The sequence below is a fragment of the Thermobia domestica genome, chromosome 11 (assembly GCF_964235325.1).
Source record: "Thermobia domestica chromosome 11, izTheDome1.hap1.1, whole genome shotgun sequence".
Classification (NCBI taxonomy): domain Eukaryota; kingdom Metazoa; phylum Arthropoda; class Insecta; order Zygentoma; family Lepismatidae; genus Thermobia; species Thermobia domestica.
The window spans coordinates 91869819-91888244 of record NC_137464.1 but is presented as its reverse complement, the minus strand read 5'-3'; the positions used below and the strand labels follow the sequence as shown (position 1 = coordinate 91888244).

The following is an 18426-nucleotide window of genomic DNA, read 5'->3' as shown; positions in this document are numbered from 1 at the left end:
GCCCCTGGCATCATCACTGAATCCATGAATCGAGAAGATTTTTGGCAAATAAAGAGCGCAAATGTTACAGAGTGTATAATATAGAAAGTAGAAGTTCATATGTACAACTCGTAAAGAAATTTGGCTTATATGTCGTGATATGCTCTCAATACTGAGACCAGAATTGGTAGTATATTTATACCATTTCCGGTTCTATTGGAGACAATAGAGTGGAGATGGAATATATTCTTCGGATGCTTAATTGGTTGCAGAAAACTGTATATGTCTCTCTGTTATTGTTTTTACACTATAGCGATCACCATTAAAACCGGAAGTACCACTTTCGGTTCGAATAGGGAGTTAAGAGAAAAAAATTAACTATGCTTAGAACGCTAAATTGATTTCGAGAAACCGCTTGTCTTTTTTTTTCATGAAAGTAAATCTTTCAGTTTAACGTTCCACTTTTATGCCCTTTACACTATGCGAGACGGATGATTATGGAATGTGAATAATATTGGAAAAATCGGTGGAGTGAGAATGTAGGAGGAAATGGAAACACCCCGAGAAAACCAACGGACACGATATTGTTCACCACAAACTTACTTGGCCGGGAACCGAACCAGGGACCCCAAGTTCCAGAGGTAAGTGCTATCTTTTATCGTTTTTGCTCTATGTAGATCATCAAAACCGGAAGTTGTAGTGAATTTCTACCACTTCCGGCTTAAGTAGAAAGTTAAGGATAAAGATGAAATGTATTCTTGGGACACTTAATCGATATCAAAAAAACTACTTCTCTTTATCTATTATCGTTTTTACTCTATAGTGATTAACATAAAACCGGAAATGATTTATTTCTATCAGTTTCGGTTTCAGTATCGTTTTAAAAGACAAATCCGATTCCGAACTTTTGACCCTCGAAATTGTAACCTAATTTGTTGGTAATCCATTCAGTAACTTTTAAAATTTTTTGTCTCCCAGACGAATGGACGGACAGGATAAATATATAAAGCACGTTTGACAAACCAAAATTCTTAAAAATTACTTTCGAGAGGAAATATATTAAATACGGATGATTGTAAAATTTCTAACCCGAAATTAGTTGTGGCTCTGTAATTTGTAATTTTTGCATACATTATTTAGATAATGAATAATGCTAATAAGAAGTACTAAAACTAAGCATTGAAGAGGAGTGTGATCTTTTCTACTTTTTAACGTTTGTCCCTGTGTTTTGTAGGCGCGTGAGTATCGACCTGTTCCAAAAAAAAAAAAAAAATCTTTTAGTCTATCCTCCCACGATTATAATCTTTAGGCTAACGGAGACGATGACTAAGGCAAGTGAGTGATGACGGAAGAATTAATGAAATGGGAATGTAGGAGGATAGCGGAGTATCCCGAGAAAACTGACAGACAATATTGTCCACCACAAAATTAGGCTTCTTTGCCGGGGGTCGAATCAGGGATCCTACCTATTTAAAACTTAAAACAATTACTCCGTAAAGTATAAGAATAGAAGTCGATGTGGTAACCGAACAACATATAACTAAAACCCATTTGGCCGGCTTATAACCCTTCGTTGGCAGGCATCCAGTCGAAATAATAACAGTAACAATATAATCACCATCATCTATTAGGAACTGCTGGTATCCTTGCGTAAGTAAAAGCTGAACTTAAGAACTTGGTCAATATATTACTATATCTTATTACTGCCGTACGTTGCACGTGACATCAAATAAATGCATTTTAGAAGAAGCTAATTGGCAACGTAATTTTTCTTGTCATTTGACAACAGTGAGTATTAGCGAACGCCACGGATCCAGATGACGACCTTTGATAATTCAGTATAAAAGTGTGAAAATTGTCAGAAAATTATTCTAGCTGGATATCATAGAATAGAAGTGAGGCTACCAGTTTGACAGCTAACATTTAAGAGGTAAGGAAAACTATTATTGTGTTATAAGTTGCAGAATTCATGTCCTAGAAAATGTCAATATCTTGTATAGTTTATAGTCTTGTATATATATATATATATATATATATATATATATATATATATATATATATATATATATAGTAATATGAGCCTATTCTACTTTTTAGAGAAGTATATATTCTACATCAGTCAATTAAACTGATCTATAACAAATAGGCACATAAGAAAACATATTATTATTAACAAAAAAGGAATATTTATTGTTAATAATATTTGTAGTGCCAGAAACAACACGTTGGGAATTTTATACAGAAACATATTACAAGAACCTATATATATAACAGATTATCAATTAACCAAAATTTACAACTAAAGTTTCCACAATGTAGATTCGGAAAATTCTTTCAGAAGTAAATATATCTATGTAGTGGAAAACATGTTCATAAGCAACCTTTGGATTATTTATTACAAGCGTAGATTTCGGAACCTAGAATAGGAGTGGGTATTCGGAAATTAGAGGAAGTAGAGATGGTTACCGTGTAATGCTATATTCATCGTTCATAATAATTACTGCGTACTCAAAAACCCTGTTGAGAACAATAGGTAAAATAAAAGTTGAGAATAGTGTCTACTTGGAAAGATATGTGGGACAGGCCATAAACACACATGCGCCATGGTGGCTTAGCATAGAATTTTGTCTGTATAAGCTGGAATCAAACCCGGGACCGAATACTCAGACAGAACGCAATGTATAATTTTTAACAGATGCTTGTTTCCCTGTATTGAGTAGGTGAAATAAATATATTCAATTTTGTACTTTATTAAATATTTGATTCTACCTGAGTTGGTGTTACAATAATTGACAGCTTTCTTTCAATTCCTTCTATCTTGAAAATCTAAGTTCTACACGGTAGTTGATAGCTTTCATTCAATGCCTTCTATCTTAAAGATCTAAATTCTGACTTCCAACTTAAAACTGTGCTTTTATTTTTTGGTTATAGAATAAATGAATCTGACTAAATAAAAGAATGCATTAAAATATAATTTTAAACGACAATTCTTTTGATGAATTTGATACACATGAGAGCGGATGTGGATCAAATTCAAACTTCATTTTCACGTTTCATAAACCTTAGTGCTGAAATGGAAGATTTTTATTACATTTTTACGTGTAAAATATTACACTAACAAAAAAAAAAAAAACGAATAACAACACTTATAGCGCTTCTAATTGAGGATCTGAATTTTAAAACACCCCAAGTCTACTTTTTTCTTTTTCGTATTTTGAGATTTTTAAAATTCGTTGGTGTCTGTGTTTCAAAGGCTATTCTCTTGCATAATATTACAACCTAAAAAAAAAGTTAAACTCAAGATATTATTTTTAATACAAAATAATTTCAACTGAATAGAATGACATCCCAAGTCCTTCAATTCAGTGGAGGCATTCATATTGAAGGATGTTATTCCATTCAGCTGAAGGATTTAGGACGTTTTCGCATCCAAGTGTGTCACATCGCTGTATTGGAAAATTTTGACTGACAAAGATTATATTCGTGTATAATGCTTTATTTGACCTTAGTCACAAAGCAACGAGAAACCAAAGATAGTAGTTAATTGCTTCTCAGACATTTAATAACATTATTGGTTTCTTTCGTCCGCCTATCGAAGTCGATTTTTTTTATCTGTTTGATTTCGGTACATTTTTATATGTAATATCACAAAACGTAAATTACAACAATCATTCAATAGTATTATAAACAACACAGTGACGTCAGTTTAGGATTGCTTGGGAGGAAGAGTTCTCTTTAGTATATTAAAAGATATTTTTGTTCCTCCTGAAAAAAAAAATACTTCAGTTGACTTCTCAAAAATCAACTCTTTATATATTCCTAGGGAAATAATTATGGATATTACCCTTACTTGATAGACTACCCGCAGTACTGTTGAGACTAGTAGATCAGTATAATGCTCAGGATACAAAATATTAAGTCTGTCCGTGAAATAACTAAAACTCTAACTAACTAACTCTATGGCCTATGGAACCCGGAGGTTCAGTGCCGCGTTCACAAAAGCTCTCCACTGACTTCTATCCTTAGCTAATTGCATCCAGTTTCTACTTTGTATTCCTATCTCTGCGAGATCCATCTTAATATTGTCCTCCCATCTGCGCCTAGGTCTTCCTGATGGTCGTTTTCCGATTGGTCTTACAGTCAAGACTTTGAAAGCGTTTCTACCTTCTTCCATTCTAGCTACATGACCTGCCCACCTAAGCCTCCTAGACTTGACGACCCTAACAATGTTGGGTAAACCGTATAAACTATGTAGTTCCTCGTTATGAAGCTTCCGCCATTCTCCATTCTCGTTCCTCTTGGGTCCGAATATTCTTCTCAGGATCCTGTTCTCAAATACTTTCAGTCTATGTTCTTCCCTCAGAGTAAGCGACCATGTTTCACAACCATACAGAACAACAGGCATGATTATCGTTTTATATATTTTAAGCTTCAAATTCCTCGACAGAATTCGCGACGACAAGAGATTTTGAACCGAATAGTAACACGAATTCCCTGCTTTTAGTCGACATTTAATTTCTTCGTGAATATGATTTTCGTCTGTTAATATTGATCCTAAATATTTGAAAGTATTTACTTTATCAAAAGCATTATTTAATATTTTAACGCCTCCACAATTTGCCGTATTACGGTCCCGACGCACTTCCATGTATTTAGTTTTCTCTGCATTTACTTCTAAACCCATGTCCCTGCAAGCGTTTAATAAAATCTCTGCATTTATTTCTACTGTTCTCCTATCATCCCCTATTAAATTTACATCATCAGCATATGCCATAACCTGGTGAATGCCGTTCAACTCTAGGCCCTGGTTGCTATCTTTGATTTTCCTTATGGCGTATTCCAGCACAAAGTTAAATAATAATGGCGACAACGCATCTCCTTGTTTCAGGCCATTTTCGACGTGGAAGCTCGTGGACAAAAATTTTCCTACCCGGACTTTACTTTGGGATTCACTTAAACATATCTTAATTAATCTAATTAGCTTTCTCGGTATTCCAAGTTCTGTAAGAACGTTGTATAATGTTTCTCTCCTAACCGAGTCGTAAGCCTTTCTAAAATCAATAAATAGTTGATGTACCGGGGTATTGTATTCCCACTTCTTTTCGAGTATTTGGCGAATGGTAAATATTTGGTCGATAGTTGATCGATTTCGTCTAAATCCGCACTGATAATCTCCAATAATTTCATCTGCGTATGGGGTCAATCTTGCTAATAGAATATTTGAAAGGATTTTATAGGATGTTGACAGAAGAGAAATGCCTCGATAATTATTACAGTCAGTTTTGTCGCCTTTCTTGTGAATTGGAACAATGATTGATTCTTTCCACTCTTGTGGCAATTCTTCCTTGTTCCAGATAAGGAGAATGAGTTTGTGTATCTTGTTGTTCGACAAATCGAAAGACAAGTATTTTCTATTTCCAAATATTCATTCATCTCTTAATTTGACCTAAATTGCTACATTTATAACTAGACTTGGTAAAATTTAGCTTGTCAAAGAATTTGGTTTATGAATAACTAAACCAAACTCATTTGCATGTATATACAGTGACACTACTACTTTTTAAAACTTACTTTTTTTATTTATTTTAAATATGAACTATACAAGAAGATAGCAATAAATATCTGGTTATTAATTTATTTCAGATTGTTAGTTACGAAAAAAAAATGAGATTGACAGAAGAACAGAAGAACTTCTACAAGGAGAATGTATACATTCTGTTGAAGAATATTTATACGCCAGAGGAAATAGAAGAATGTTCCAAAGAGTATGATGAAATATTTTCTAGAAACTCGAAAGAGGATCTGGAAACAACGTGGCAGGAAGGATGGGACAAAGATAAAGCTCCAACACGAACCACTGTAAGTACTATATAACAGTGATGTACGCAGAATTTCATTAAAAGGGTAGGTTCAAGCTAGACCTACACATATTTAAATATATGTAGGTCTAGGTTCAAGCTTTCAAATTCACATCATTTCGGGCATTTGTGTGCACATCTTAAAATGGTAAATGTTTATTTTTGCATACTACCTTGCTCAAAGAGGAAGGGGGTTAATATCCAGATCCCTAATTGCGTATGACTCAAAATTGGCTTATTAAATAAATGTCGTTAATAATAACAATTTTTTACTTATACTTCAAATCACGACTACAGCCTTGATGTATGAACTATTAAGATGAGTGTAAAGGCTCGAATATTTCCGCTAGATGTCAGCACGTTTTCCCTATCTTTCCAATGTATGCTGTATGAGGCACTAATATTCAAAATGATTCAATTAAATTCAAGAGCTACCCTCTTTGTATTCTCGAAGAGTATTCAGTTCTTGGAAGCAGATATATGTAAAACAAACTACTTTGCTTACTCACATACTTTGTATACATTTATATTAAATACTATAGTAGGACTATAGTTAATTTATGCAATTAATAAGTATATGTATGTGAATAACTGTTGTTTTATAAATGATGTGTTAATGTGTACGCGTGGATCAAAGTGTGTGTGAATTTGGGACTGCGTCTGTTTCTCGGTCTTTTGCAGTTTGCCCTCTTCCGTTTGAAAAAAAAAATCCTGGGACAATCCCTCTTTATATATGTGTTCTTTCATTCTATCGTTGAGAAAGCTTCGTAGCTGAAAGCATGTTTTTGACAAGTAAAATTCAGTGCACTCGACAATGAATAAAACAAAGTTTTTTTTTAATACACAAGTTATCGTCTTATTTTAATTATTAAATTTGTTTTTGGACGAAATTTGGATATTGATCTTAATGACTTTCATTAATTTATTTTGAGTATTGTTGGTCCATACAAAATAATTAAAAAAAAAGCTATATTCGTGCCTTTACACACACTTTCTTAGAAAAAATGAAATGAAATCTTTGAGTGTTACGTCCCACGGTTATGCCGGTTAGGCTAAAGGAGATGGTGATGATGAGTGATGAATGAAATGTTGGAATGAAAAAAGTGGGAGGAAACGGGGGAACCCCGAGAAAACCCACGCACACGGTGTTTGTCCACCACAAAGTTCACTTGGCGGAGGCTGGGATCGAACCCGGGACCCCAAGCACCAGAGGTGAACGCTCTACCACTGATACACTTTCTTAGAGTTTAACGTCCTCGATGATACACCGAAGCTAAGGGAGATGGTTATGAATCCTTAGGATGAGATGGATAATGGATGATAATGATGAAATAAAGGATGTGGAAGGAGAGGGAAGAATCCCGAGAAAATCCACATACACTGTATTTGTCCACCACGAATTTACTTGGCGAAAACCGGGGTAGAATCAGAGATCCCACGAACTGGAAATGAGCACTGTACCACTTACCCACTGCGGCTCTGTTTATACTCATTTTAAACAAAACTACAGAATCAATATCTAGATTAATTAATTACGTTTCATAACCAAACACAGTTTGTTTTCCATGTATTTCTGTATTTTAAATGAAAAAAATAAGTGACACATCTCATATTTTCTGTTTAAAAAAAGATTAGAGTAGAAATTTATCTTTGAACAGTCATCGTTAAAAACTGTTGGTGCTTTTTCAATTTGACATATTTTGTTTTTCTTTATGATACTCAATTTCTTTAAATACATTGAACCCGTATGAATATCTGTAGTTTAACAGTTTTCTCAATTTATCTCTAACAACTTCTGAATCGGTAAGAAGAAAATACATTGTTCAAAGTTTGTGATGCATTATCTTCCAACAGCACTGATAAAAATAATTAGAAGTTATGCAATAAAATTAATTTCATATTGGATAAGACAGCTCATACGAATACCAGTAGCGTTATCAATGGATTTGTATTTTGAGCAAAACATGTAATCTATTACTATATTATTAAGTATTTTGCCTGTTGGCAGGTCCTGGGACTAGTGAGGTTATTTATTTATTTATTTATTTACTTTAGAATTGAGCCTGGAGATGTTTCTTCCACATTTATCGATCTCCTGCATCTTCTTTTAACTCCCAATATTTTCTTCTATTTTTCAAATCACCGATCAGTTGTGTTCTTCCTCCTATTCCTCATTTTCCTTCCATCTTTCCTTCTAGGTATGAAAAACACAATTTCTTCGCAAGATGTGTCCAATCCAATTGACCTTTCTGCAAAGGATGCTGGCTAACAGCGTCCTCTTCTCTCCTATACGTTTTAAAACATCTTCATTTCTTGTTCTCTCTGTCCATTTTATCTTCTCTATCTTCCTCCAACACCACATTTCGAAGCTGTCTAAATATTTTTCTCTACCTTCCATCAGGCTATGTGAGTTTGGGGTGGATAACATCTTGTCGATGAGTTTTCTCAGGGTTCTTCCATTTCCTTCAACATTCTCATTCCATTAGTTTTTTCATGATCATTCATTTTCATTAATCATCTGTCTCTTTTAACTTAAAGGGGGTATTCATGGGGTATAAAACTAGAAATTTCATTTCTTTTTTTTTTTTCAATCTCGTCCTTCTAATTAAATAAACAAGTGCAGAAAAACATGGCTCCATTTTCAGTTTTATAGGAAAGCAATACAATTGTACATCAATGTGGGAACTGTTTAACATTTAGCACCCAACTCTCTTCTTTATGGTCCTATATTTACTAACGAAAATAATAGAATAACGTTGTTTCTTTACACATTGGGTTAAATCATAAACAAACAAGTCCATTTATACGATAAAATTACGCGCAATGATCTAAACCTAAAACACAATCACGGTTATCATAGAAGCACAGTTAAATAGTTTATGCATCAATGTTAATGGATGTGTGAGAAATGTCGTGGCGTAAAATTCAATATTAAAACTACTTAGTTCTCACCGTAATATATTTTTCCTAGGGACGTTTCGGTTTTACAGTAAAGAAAAACAACTTTTTTTAAAAACAATTTGAAAGCATGATAAACACAAACTGTAAACTACAGTAATGATTACTATAGTTTGCATTGTATTTTAAAGAACAGGTGAAAAAGTTTACATTGAGAAATCGAAACATCACAAGAAGATATGCAAGAAAACTTTTTTTTTGTGAGAATGAAGTTTTCTTCCCATAAAAAGTTGGTTTTTCGGGGAAAAATGGAAATTTCCGCTCTTATTTTCACTTTTGATGAGTTGTTCAAGTAATATTTTTGTTGTCCTGCAGTGGACTCTACAATTAAGAAAGTTCGTTTACTACATCCAGTACTTGTGAGTCCTATGCTCAAAGTGGAACTGGCTGTCTTAATTTGTTTCCAAACTAGAATTGCAGTTGTTACCAGGAAGTGTGGGTTATGCAACCCCACATCCCAAGTGTCATTTTGGTTGCCTAACAATTGCAGCAAGTACCTAGAGATTACCCAACTTGAAGTAGAAGTATGTGTTGTACTGCTTTCCTAAATTCAATCTTGCAGCCAAGAAAAAGTACCATAAATCAAGCCAAAAATACAAAAATGTTTTTATTTTGGCATAAAATCTTGCTTACATATCTCTCTGAGCTCGGGAAACATTTTCGCCCTAGCTTCAGAGGGTTCAGTTTACAAAATGAAAGCCATAAACATCTGTTTGAGTATGGTGTTCGTTTAACATCATTATTCATAGGATTCCTTCTTTCTTACTGTAATGTTATGTCAAAATTTTTGTAATAAGAAACTTATGGATAGCGTTCTAAACATTTTCTCCCAGACATTTTAGTGACCTCAATAAATATATATAGTTATAATGAAGATTTAGTTTCTTAATTTAGATTTAGATACACATATTTTAAATATTTTCCCCACTGAATCCAATACATTTTCGGAACAGTTATTTCTAATTCATGATTGATCGAATTGAGTTATTCATGATTGATCGAATAAATTCTTACAACAATTTTTGGAGTAAATATTTGGATTCGAACATTATATTATTAGAATGTTCTAATATATTTAATTATTCTAATTTCAACAACATTATCTATGGTTCCTAAGTAATAGCTTGTAACGTCATATCTCAGCATTTTGTCTGTAGTTGATTATAAATATATCATTTTCAGGTAAAATCTATCCATAATCTTCAACACCATTCTGCAGTTTTTAGTCGTATGTTGATAAATGAAAATATGTTAGATGCTGTGGAAGATGTAATGGGAACTCCGAATATTGCTCTTCATCATACCAAAGCTCACGTTAAACCTCCAAAAGAAGGGTCTGCTTTCCCAATGCACCAGGTGAGTATAAATGAGTAAAACTGTTAATTGAATCATTAGTAGTTCAACACGCCTGTTACAAAGTTTCTGAGCAGCTGAGGGATAACTCGTTTAGGGTTGCTACCTGTCCCGAATTAGGCCAGAGTATAAATTATCCAAAATAGTAACACAATATGAGACAGAAATTCTGAATGATATTAGTAAATTTCGACCCACAATGTGTACTAATAACTATCGAAATAACGACACGATTCTATCGGCAAAATTGGCCATGTTGGCGGCAGTTAAATCATCGCTAATAATATTATTTGACCGGTTTAGTGATTAATAGACCCGTTTCTTTTTCAGTAACGACCAATAATCTAACGTTGCGAGTTTTCCGTTTCGTGCGTTTTTCGTTTAAATTTTCATTCAGGAATATAAATGTACAGGTATTTCTTTGTATTATTGGTTGGTTGGTGAATTTTCGATATATAAGAGTATCCCTTCAAGTAGCGAGGCTATATAAGATGTGGACCTACAGCTTTAACATGGGATTCGAACATGCCAGGAACTGAGCCTGGATCCCCCGCGCCAAAGGTAAGTACGCTATCCACGACGGAACTCTTCTTTATATTATTTTCAATAAATTGTTCCATGTACAAATTTGGATATGAGAAATCGGCGGACTACACCTATTACTTAAAAGTGCCCATTTTAGACTTACCAAAAGGTAGCAATCCTAAATTCATAACCGTAATGTTAGTTTATGTTCTGCGTATCGGCCTCCATTTTCATCAGAGTTTGGTGAATATTTTTTAAAAATATTTCTTCGAATTCTCTTCAACATAAATGGACAGACCAATCATTGCCGTATTGTTGTTCCCGAAAATACACTGAGTCAAAATGACGTCTCTAGAAATAAACAATTTATATGACTTAGTGTCTCTTTATCGTTTTCAAAACATCTACCTATGATCACCCTCTGTCTTTGTTCTAATCGATATTTAATAATACAGTAATGATATCACAGATATATCGCCACACACACACACACACACACACACACACACACACACACACATATATATATATATATATATATATATATATATATATATAATATTGTACTCGTCTCATCCTAGTTAAAATATAATTTTTCCACGTGTCATTTCTCATGAAATATAATAGACGGTTCAAGATTCTTGGACAATCATTCCCAACTGGCCGATGTATGATGAATGAGAGCGCTTTAACGCTCGGAGAAAGTGCAGAGATAAGAGGTAGATAAGAGGGGGAGAGGGAACGAGAAAGGAGAAGGGAATAAAACAAGTGTTGGGGGTGTGCATGTAGTCCTGCATCTATGAGTAGCATATTTGCAAAACCATCTATAACGCCATCAAAGTTTTTGTTTGCCAATGATCAGTCACTACCGTCTTTTTTATGAACCAGGTTTCTCGTTTGCTCCTTATCTTTTTTGTGTATTTTTCTGAGAATAGTAACAGAAAATTCTAATGCCACAGAGCATCCAATTGTCAATTACTGCTCTTTTCTATCATCCTATAGAAGCAGGGGAAATCTATGAAACCAAGTGTTTTACCCTATGAGCTAATCTTTTTTTACACTCTGAGCAGATAAACAACATCATATTACAATTCAAAATACTTCACAGTCCATGATATTGAGGTCAAATTCATGTGCTGTAATTTTCGTGTATGGATTCTATTTTTTTTTTTTTTTTTTAATGAAAATCCAAATGCGCTGTGGCTTATGGATTTAGTTGATCTTTCCGGATGACAACAATTGAATTCAACTGTCACTTCTCTCCTCATACATCCATCTCATCCACAAGAAAAAGAACTATTCACATTTCTACACCAGTGGTTCCCAAACTATGTATCGCGCAGTCCCATAGGGAGTGTCACGGAATTTTACATTTTAAAAATCATGAAGCATTTTATATACTAATTAGTTAAAAATCAATTTTGAGATAGACTGTGCTAGTCAACGCCTCCAGCGACAGCATCGACTTCATACAGTCACTACATTGTAGAAACTTATAGGCTTACATTATTATAATTTATATTATCATAAATAAAAAATATCCCAACGTAAAGTCCGGGTAGGAAAATTTTTGTCCACGAGCTTTCACGTCGAAAATGGCCTGAAACAAGGAGATGCGTTGTCGCCATTATTATTTAACTTTGCTCTGGAATACGCTATAAGGATAATCAAAGATAGCAACCAGGGCCTAGAGTTGAACGGTGTTCACCAGATTTTGGCGTATGCTGATGATTTAAATTTAATAGGGGATGATAGGAGAACAATAGAAAGAAATGTATAGGTCTTATTAAACGCCTGCAGGGACATGGGTTTATAAGTAAATGCAGAGAAAACTAAATACATGGAAGCGCGTCGGGACCGTAATACGCCAAATTGAGGATGCGTTAAAATATTAAATAACACTTTTGATAAAGTGGATACTTTCAAATATTTAGGATCAATATTAACAGAGGAATATCATATTCACGAAGAAATTAAATGTGGACTAAAAGCAAGGAATTCGTATTACTATTCGGTTCAAAATCTCTTGTCGCAAATTCTGTCGAAGAATTTGAAGCTTAAAATATATAAAACGATAATCATGCCTGTTGTTCTGTATGGTTGTGAAACATGGTCCCTTAGTCTGAGGGAAGAACATAGACTGAAAGTATTTGAGAACAAGATCCTGAGACGAATATTTGGACCCAAGAGGAACGGGAATGGGGAATGGCGAAAACTTCATAACGAGGAACTACATAAGTTATATGGTTTACCCAATATTGTTAGGGTCGTCAAGTCTAGGAGGTTTAGGTGGGCGGGTCATGTAGCTAGAATGGAAGAAAGTAGAAACGCTTTCAGTCTTGACTGGAAGACCAATCGGAAAACGACCATTATGAAGACCTAGGCGCAGATGGGAAGACAATATTAAGATGGATCTCGCAGAGACTGGAATACAAAGTAGAAACTGGATGCAGTTGGCTAAGGATAGAAGTCAGTGGAGAGCCTTTGTGAACGCGGCATTGAACCTCCGGGTTCTCATAGGCCATAGAGTTAGTTAGTTTTTTCTTTTAGTTTAAATAAAAAATAATGCAAGTTTGTTGCTATGTCGTGGTTATTCAGTAAACTATGTCGTCAGTCAAAAAAGATTGGGAACCATTCTCTAGAAGGTTGTCTTTACTCAGCATTACAATTCACCTGTAATCAGAAAGCAATACAGCCTTAGGTTCTAGATTTTCATTACCAACATTCATTAGAAGTGTTTTTTGTTTACATGTACTGTATTTACACATTCTAAGAGGTTTTTAAATTGTATCAGTATCTTCTCTTTGTCTTGATATTTTCTTATCTTGAGTACTTTCCTTTTATCTTCTCCATTTACTACTTGCGTAACAGAGATATCCTTGCAATCTTATCGAGAAGTAGGTAATAATGAAATCACGTTTTAAATCTTTATTGGAAGCTTGTACATATTTTTTAAAAAAGCTAATGATTTCCGTGAAAAAAGCAGGTTTTTCTTTTAAAAATGAACAATTATTTTAAATAAAAGTTAGGGCCGTTCCATAATACAGCTCTCTCGGAGGCGAGAAAATGTGGTGGAAAACGGCCTATACGCTGCAAGTTGATTGCGTTATAGTGTATGCAGCAGCTAACTGCAGTGGATTCACACCCCGGTCGTGGTTCAGAGCCAGTGGCGATTACTTTAAGTTACCGCATTTAACGCCGGTAACAAAAAAAAAAAAAAAAAAAAAAAAAATCAAACATAATTTATTATGGAAACTCCTCAAAATACGACCCTCCTCTTCACGATGTTCCTCTTTCTTTCACGATGTTCTCTGTGCTTCAGTCCAAGACAGAAAGCACCAGCACATTCTAGCGGATAAAAGAATCATTCGAGTATATCGCTACACCAGGGCGAGCAACCATCCTGTAAGTATCAACGCACGAGGCGCGGAAGAGAGCTAAGGATATACAACACGTCCTAAATAATAGGCAAGTTCACCGCTAAGTATTTTCGAGAACCTCAAAGTTTTCTGGTCAATCGTGCAAAGGAGGAAGCTTACTTCTCTGCAGAGGGGGAAGCGGTTTTAGGCTTTGTCTGAAAACATTTGGGACCCCATTTCGTACCGATTTGTGTTAACGTAAAGACATAATATCTATTGCTTCCGTCAATACAAAATTAATTGAATTATATTTTACCATATTCAGTAATTAAATTTCTCCAGTACCTGTTTCCAAAAATGTAAAGGAAAAAATATAATTATGGAACCGATACTACCTTGGTCCCTTTTGGATATTATCCTGGAAAATAGAACAGATGAGGTACAATGAGGCGAAACGAAACAAATGATTGATTGATTTTTATTTACGTCCTTCATAAGACGAGTGTGCAATATTATGATTTCCCTTAATGTGCGTACGCATACAATAATATTTATTCTTTATTTTAGGATTACGAATTTTTCCCATTTAAAAACCATTCGTTGGTGGCGGTGTTTATTCACCTAGATGATTCAACACCTGAGAATGGAGGATTGGCAGTTTATCCAGGAACACATAAAAACGGACCAATGGAAGATGTGGCAAAGGATAAAGACCAATGGCACTACGTAGACCAGGTAAATATTAAGACATTTTCTTAAACATATTTGAAATACGCGGGAGGTAAAAAGGATTAAGTTGTCAAGCGACTGGCTATAATCGTATTCATTTAGTATATTCCGAAGAATATGACAATAAATATAGTAACGCAATTTTAGATCTGCAATACTGAATTATCCAATTGTTATTATGTCACAAGATATATATAACTATGGTAAATCCTGAATAACACTAAGAAAATAAACAATACCCCAGACTACTTATACTCATCTTATTTTCAAGTTATTTCCCTTAAAAATTAACAGAAAACATTCAGTGTTCATATATTGGGTGAAATTTCCCTAATCTAATAAAATTTGATGACAAAATTTTTAGCAAATTGAGTAAAGAGAGTTTTTGGGGCAAAATTCGAGTTTACAAATCGAATTTTATAACCCTGTTTTCCTTCCACTTTGTATTAAGAACAACCGCTAAACTTAAATTCTGTTTAGTTGCCTTCGAAGTTTTCCTTTTTTGAGGTTCCTGAAAATGTTCCAGCCCCGTGTCTGTGTTCTCCTGTCACTACTCTCGAGAAGGATGATAGTATTGATGGAGAGGACAGGTTACAGAGTTTACTTAAGGTGATAAAACTACTTTCTTGGTCAAATTTAATGTTCTCTTCTAATCAAAAGACATTCAAGTAAATTATATCATAAGTGGAGAAAGCCAACCATTTACAAACTAGGGAAAATTTAACTAAAAGAGGGGATTTTTGAAAAACATCGATGGTAAATCTGTATCAGAAAATCTACATTGGGTAGTTATGAGCTCTTATCATTAACTATAATAGTAGTAGCCCAAGGTAAAAATCGGATATAACATTTTTGTCACTTAAAAACCACTGAAAAATTTATCGGGAGATAAAAAAAACTGACTCTAAATTAAATTTTCTCTTTCATATTGATGCAATAATAAGCAATATATAAAGATATAGAATAGGATAAGATTCTTTTGCAATCATTAAGTTTCCATTAAACTATAGTTCTCATGCGTGAAATCAACGTTTATATTGTTGTGTTGTTTGTATCTTTAAGGCGGTCAAGTATTTTTTAAGTAATGGAAAGCAAGAATGTAATTCACATTTTTGAAAATATTTGCATATAAGATAACCTATTTCTACTCGAATTAGTCCTTTTACGTGTTGATTCTACCGTTTTGATATTACAAAAACTCCGAATAGATATGTATTGTTGGATCTTTAATGGTAGGACATGAACTTAATCACTGAAGTTTTCGAGCAGGAAATTATTCCATATAGATAGTCATTCAAAAATTACATTAAGCTTAATGACATACAACTATATGTGGCTAGTTAACTAGTCCTAACCCTATACAACAGCAACTTTCCTGTAATACTTCACTTAAACGAAAACATTTTTTTTAATTTTAAATTATAAATATTACCATATTTATTCATTGTATTTTCAAGGTCAATAACATCGAATTTACTAGATCAACCTGTTATCAAACTCTAATTAAAATCACAGAAATATCCTTTACACGTCAATATTCCCAGTAACTGTCATGCACAGCTTCAACGTAATTCCTAACACATAGGTATTTGACAATTATATTCTCAGTACTTACGGAATCCATAGCTTGTTTGAAATAATTTCATTTCTTTATTAAGTATATTATACTGTAGGTAATATGTATTTATTTTTTTTAAACAGAAAAAGTATCCAATAGAAAAAGCAACTCCAGTCTATGCTAAGAAAGGAGATGTGGTTATTTTCTCGTATTTCACAGTCCACGGAAGTTATCTCAATCTCTCTGACAGTCCCCGAAGAATGCTACTTATCCAGGTAAGGGAAAGTTTAGGACAGATTTTTCTTTTTGCTGACCTAGATAGTCTCTAATTGAAGATTATATTCATTAGTTACAAATTCAAAAATGTAATGTCTTTGTCACTATAATGAAGGAACCAATTCATATATACTAAATAATTTAAATGTGTAAATACGTGGTTAGTTTATGAACGTAAATTTTATTATCAGAAATGGAGTTAAATAGTAATATGGAATTTATAAAATTATTAAAAAATGCAGTTTTTGTTTAACAACGTAGCTAAATTAAGTAGCACATTCAGTTACTTCTACTTATTGGTCATTTGAGAGTTGTGTTGAATACCTACACTAGCTTTGTGTTTAGCCCGTGCATTTATGTGAGGAATTATTCTGCTCGTAATAAATTCCTTAATAAATCAATTTGAGTCGAGATTTATTTGATGTAGAAATAAATGCAACAAAATATTTTTAATCAAATTTTTAATTATTCTGAAAATAGTAATGAAGAACCTGGTTCATTTTTACTGGTAATACAAAATACTATAATATTTATTTTCATATCTAATATCAGGATATAAGTATAAAGTTTGTCTTCAAATTAAATAATTCGTTTTTGTAAATTACTTTTAATAGCTTATGGCTGCAGATGATGAGCCAATTAAAGATGTCCATCAATCTCCCGGACAAGGAATTCTTCTACGCGGAAACAATACGAAACAAGATGCGAACTATAACAGAAGGTACAAGGTGTAAGATTAACCAAATCATAAATGCACAATGAGAATAAAGTTTGATTCTTTCTAATTTGTATCCACATTGTACAGTACAAAAAATATTATAAATAAACTTTACAATGTTTCTTAATTTTCTATTGAAATTTATGTAAATCCTTGATCAACGTTCTGACAACTATAAACAGTGGGTGGTTTCTTCATGAACATAATCCATTTAAATGTGATATTCGCTATTCGAATTTCGTTAATGATTATCGATTTACCATAGATTTTTCATGGGTGGCCCCAAAAAACTACGTAAATAAAGTTTCCCGTACTCATTGAGTTTGCACTCTTTATAGACAAAAATGAGTTAAAAAACATGTTCAGAAAAAAAACTAAAATTCAGAGGCTTGAAGTCAACTGATAAGCAAAATGGTTATATACATACTGTCAAACTTCCGGTCCAGAAACCATTTACCGTACAATAGCAGTAAAATGTAGTTATACAAATATATAATCACAAAACACACAGTATCTTGTACACTGTACACACAAAACACTTTTTGTATTTATTCTATGAGATTTTCGTTACCTGGAACATGCATTTGTTGTTCGAACACAAAAATATTTCGTAAAAGTGCTTGTTGTCAGATTTCTTTGAAATGCAAACTTTCCGTTAACCGATCACCCAATGTATATAAATTGAAGCATTATTAAAATGTAACTGACACCAGCTCCAATTGCAATAACCATTATTTCCTCAACCCCATACCACGATATTCAAAAATGAAATGAAATCTTTAAGTTTTATGTCTCACAATTATGCCGGTTAGGCTAAAGGAGACGGTGATGATGAGAGATGAGTGAAATGAAAAAAGTAAGAGGAAACGGGAGAATCCCGAGAAAATCCACGATGTTTGTCCACCACAAAGTCCACACGGCGCGAGCTGATCGAACCAGGGACCTCAAGCGCCGGAGGTGAACTACCACGATATTCAGGTAGAAGTTCTGAAGGTATGGGAATAATTATTATCGTTAAGTTTGGTAATTTTTTCGAAACCAACTACACAATACAAATTAAAAATGAAATGTAGAGAATAAAATATTGTACAAAATGCAACGTACTACGAAGTA

At 33.6% G+C, this 18426-nt stretch overlaps 1 protein-coding gene across 1 annotated transcript; it reads left to right on the top strand.

The window, feature by feature from the left end:
• The first annotated feature begins 1726 nt into the window (after positions 1–1726).
• On the top strand, positions 1727–17440 carry LOC145664280 (phytanoyl-CoA dioxygenase, peroxisomal-like). The gene is made up of 6 exons (XM_081730814.1): positions 1727–1909; positions 5623–5838; positions 9978–10151; positions 14600–14767; positions 16463–16594; positions 17210–17440. The coding sequence occupies exons 2-6, from the start codon at positions 5644–5646 to the stop codon at positions 17327–17329; spliced, it is 789 nt and encodes a 262-aa protein (XP_081586940.1). The 5' UTR covers positions 1727–1909; positions 5623–5643; the 3' UTR covers positions 17330–17440.
• The last annotated feature ends 986 nt before the right edge of the window (positions 17441–18426 follow it).

What these genes read in the sequence shown, in the direction of transcription:
- LOC145664280 (XM_081730814.1), top strand. Translation starts at nt 5,644, where the DNA reads ATGAGATTGACAGAAGAACAGAAGAACTTCTACAAGGAGAATGTATAC. An exon ending in AAGCTCCAACACGAACCACT is followed by an intron (nt 5,839 to 9,977) that starts GTAAGTACTATA and finishes TATCATTTTCAG; the next exon opens with GTAAAATCTATCCATAATCT. An exon ending in GAAGAATGCTACTTATCCAG is followed by an intron (nt 16,595 to 17,209) that starts GTAAGGGAAAGT and finishes TACTTTTAATAG; the next exon opens with CTTATGGCTGCAGATGATGA.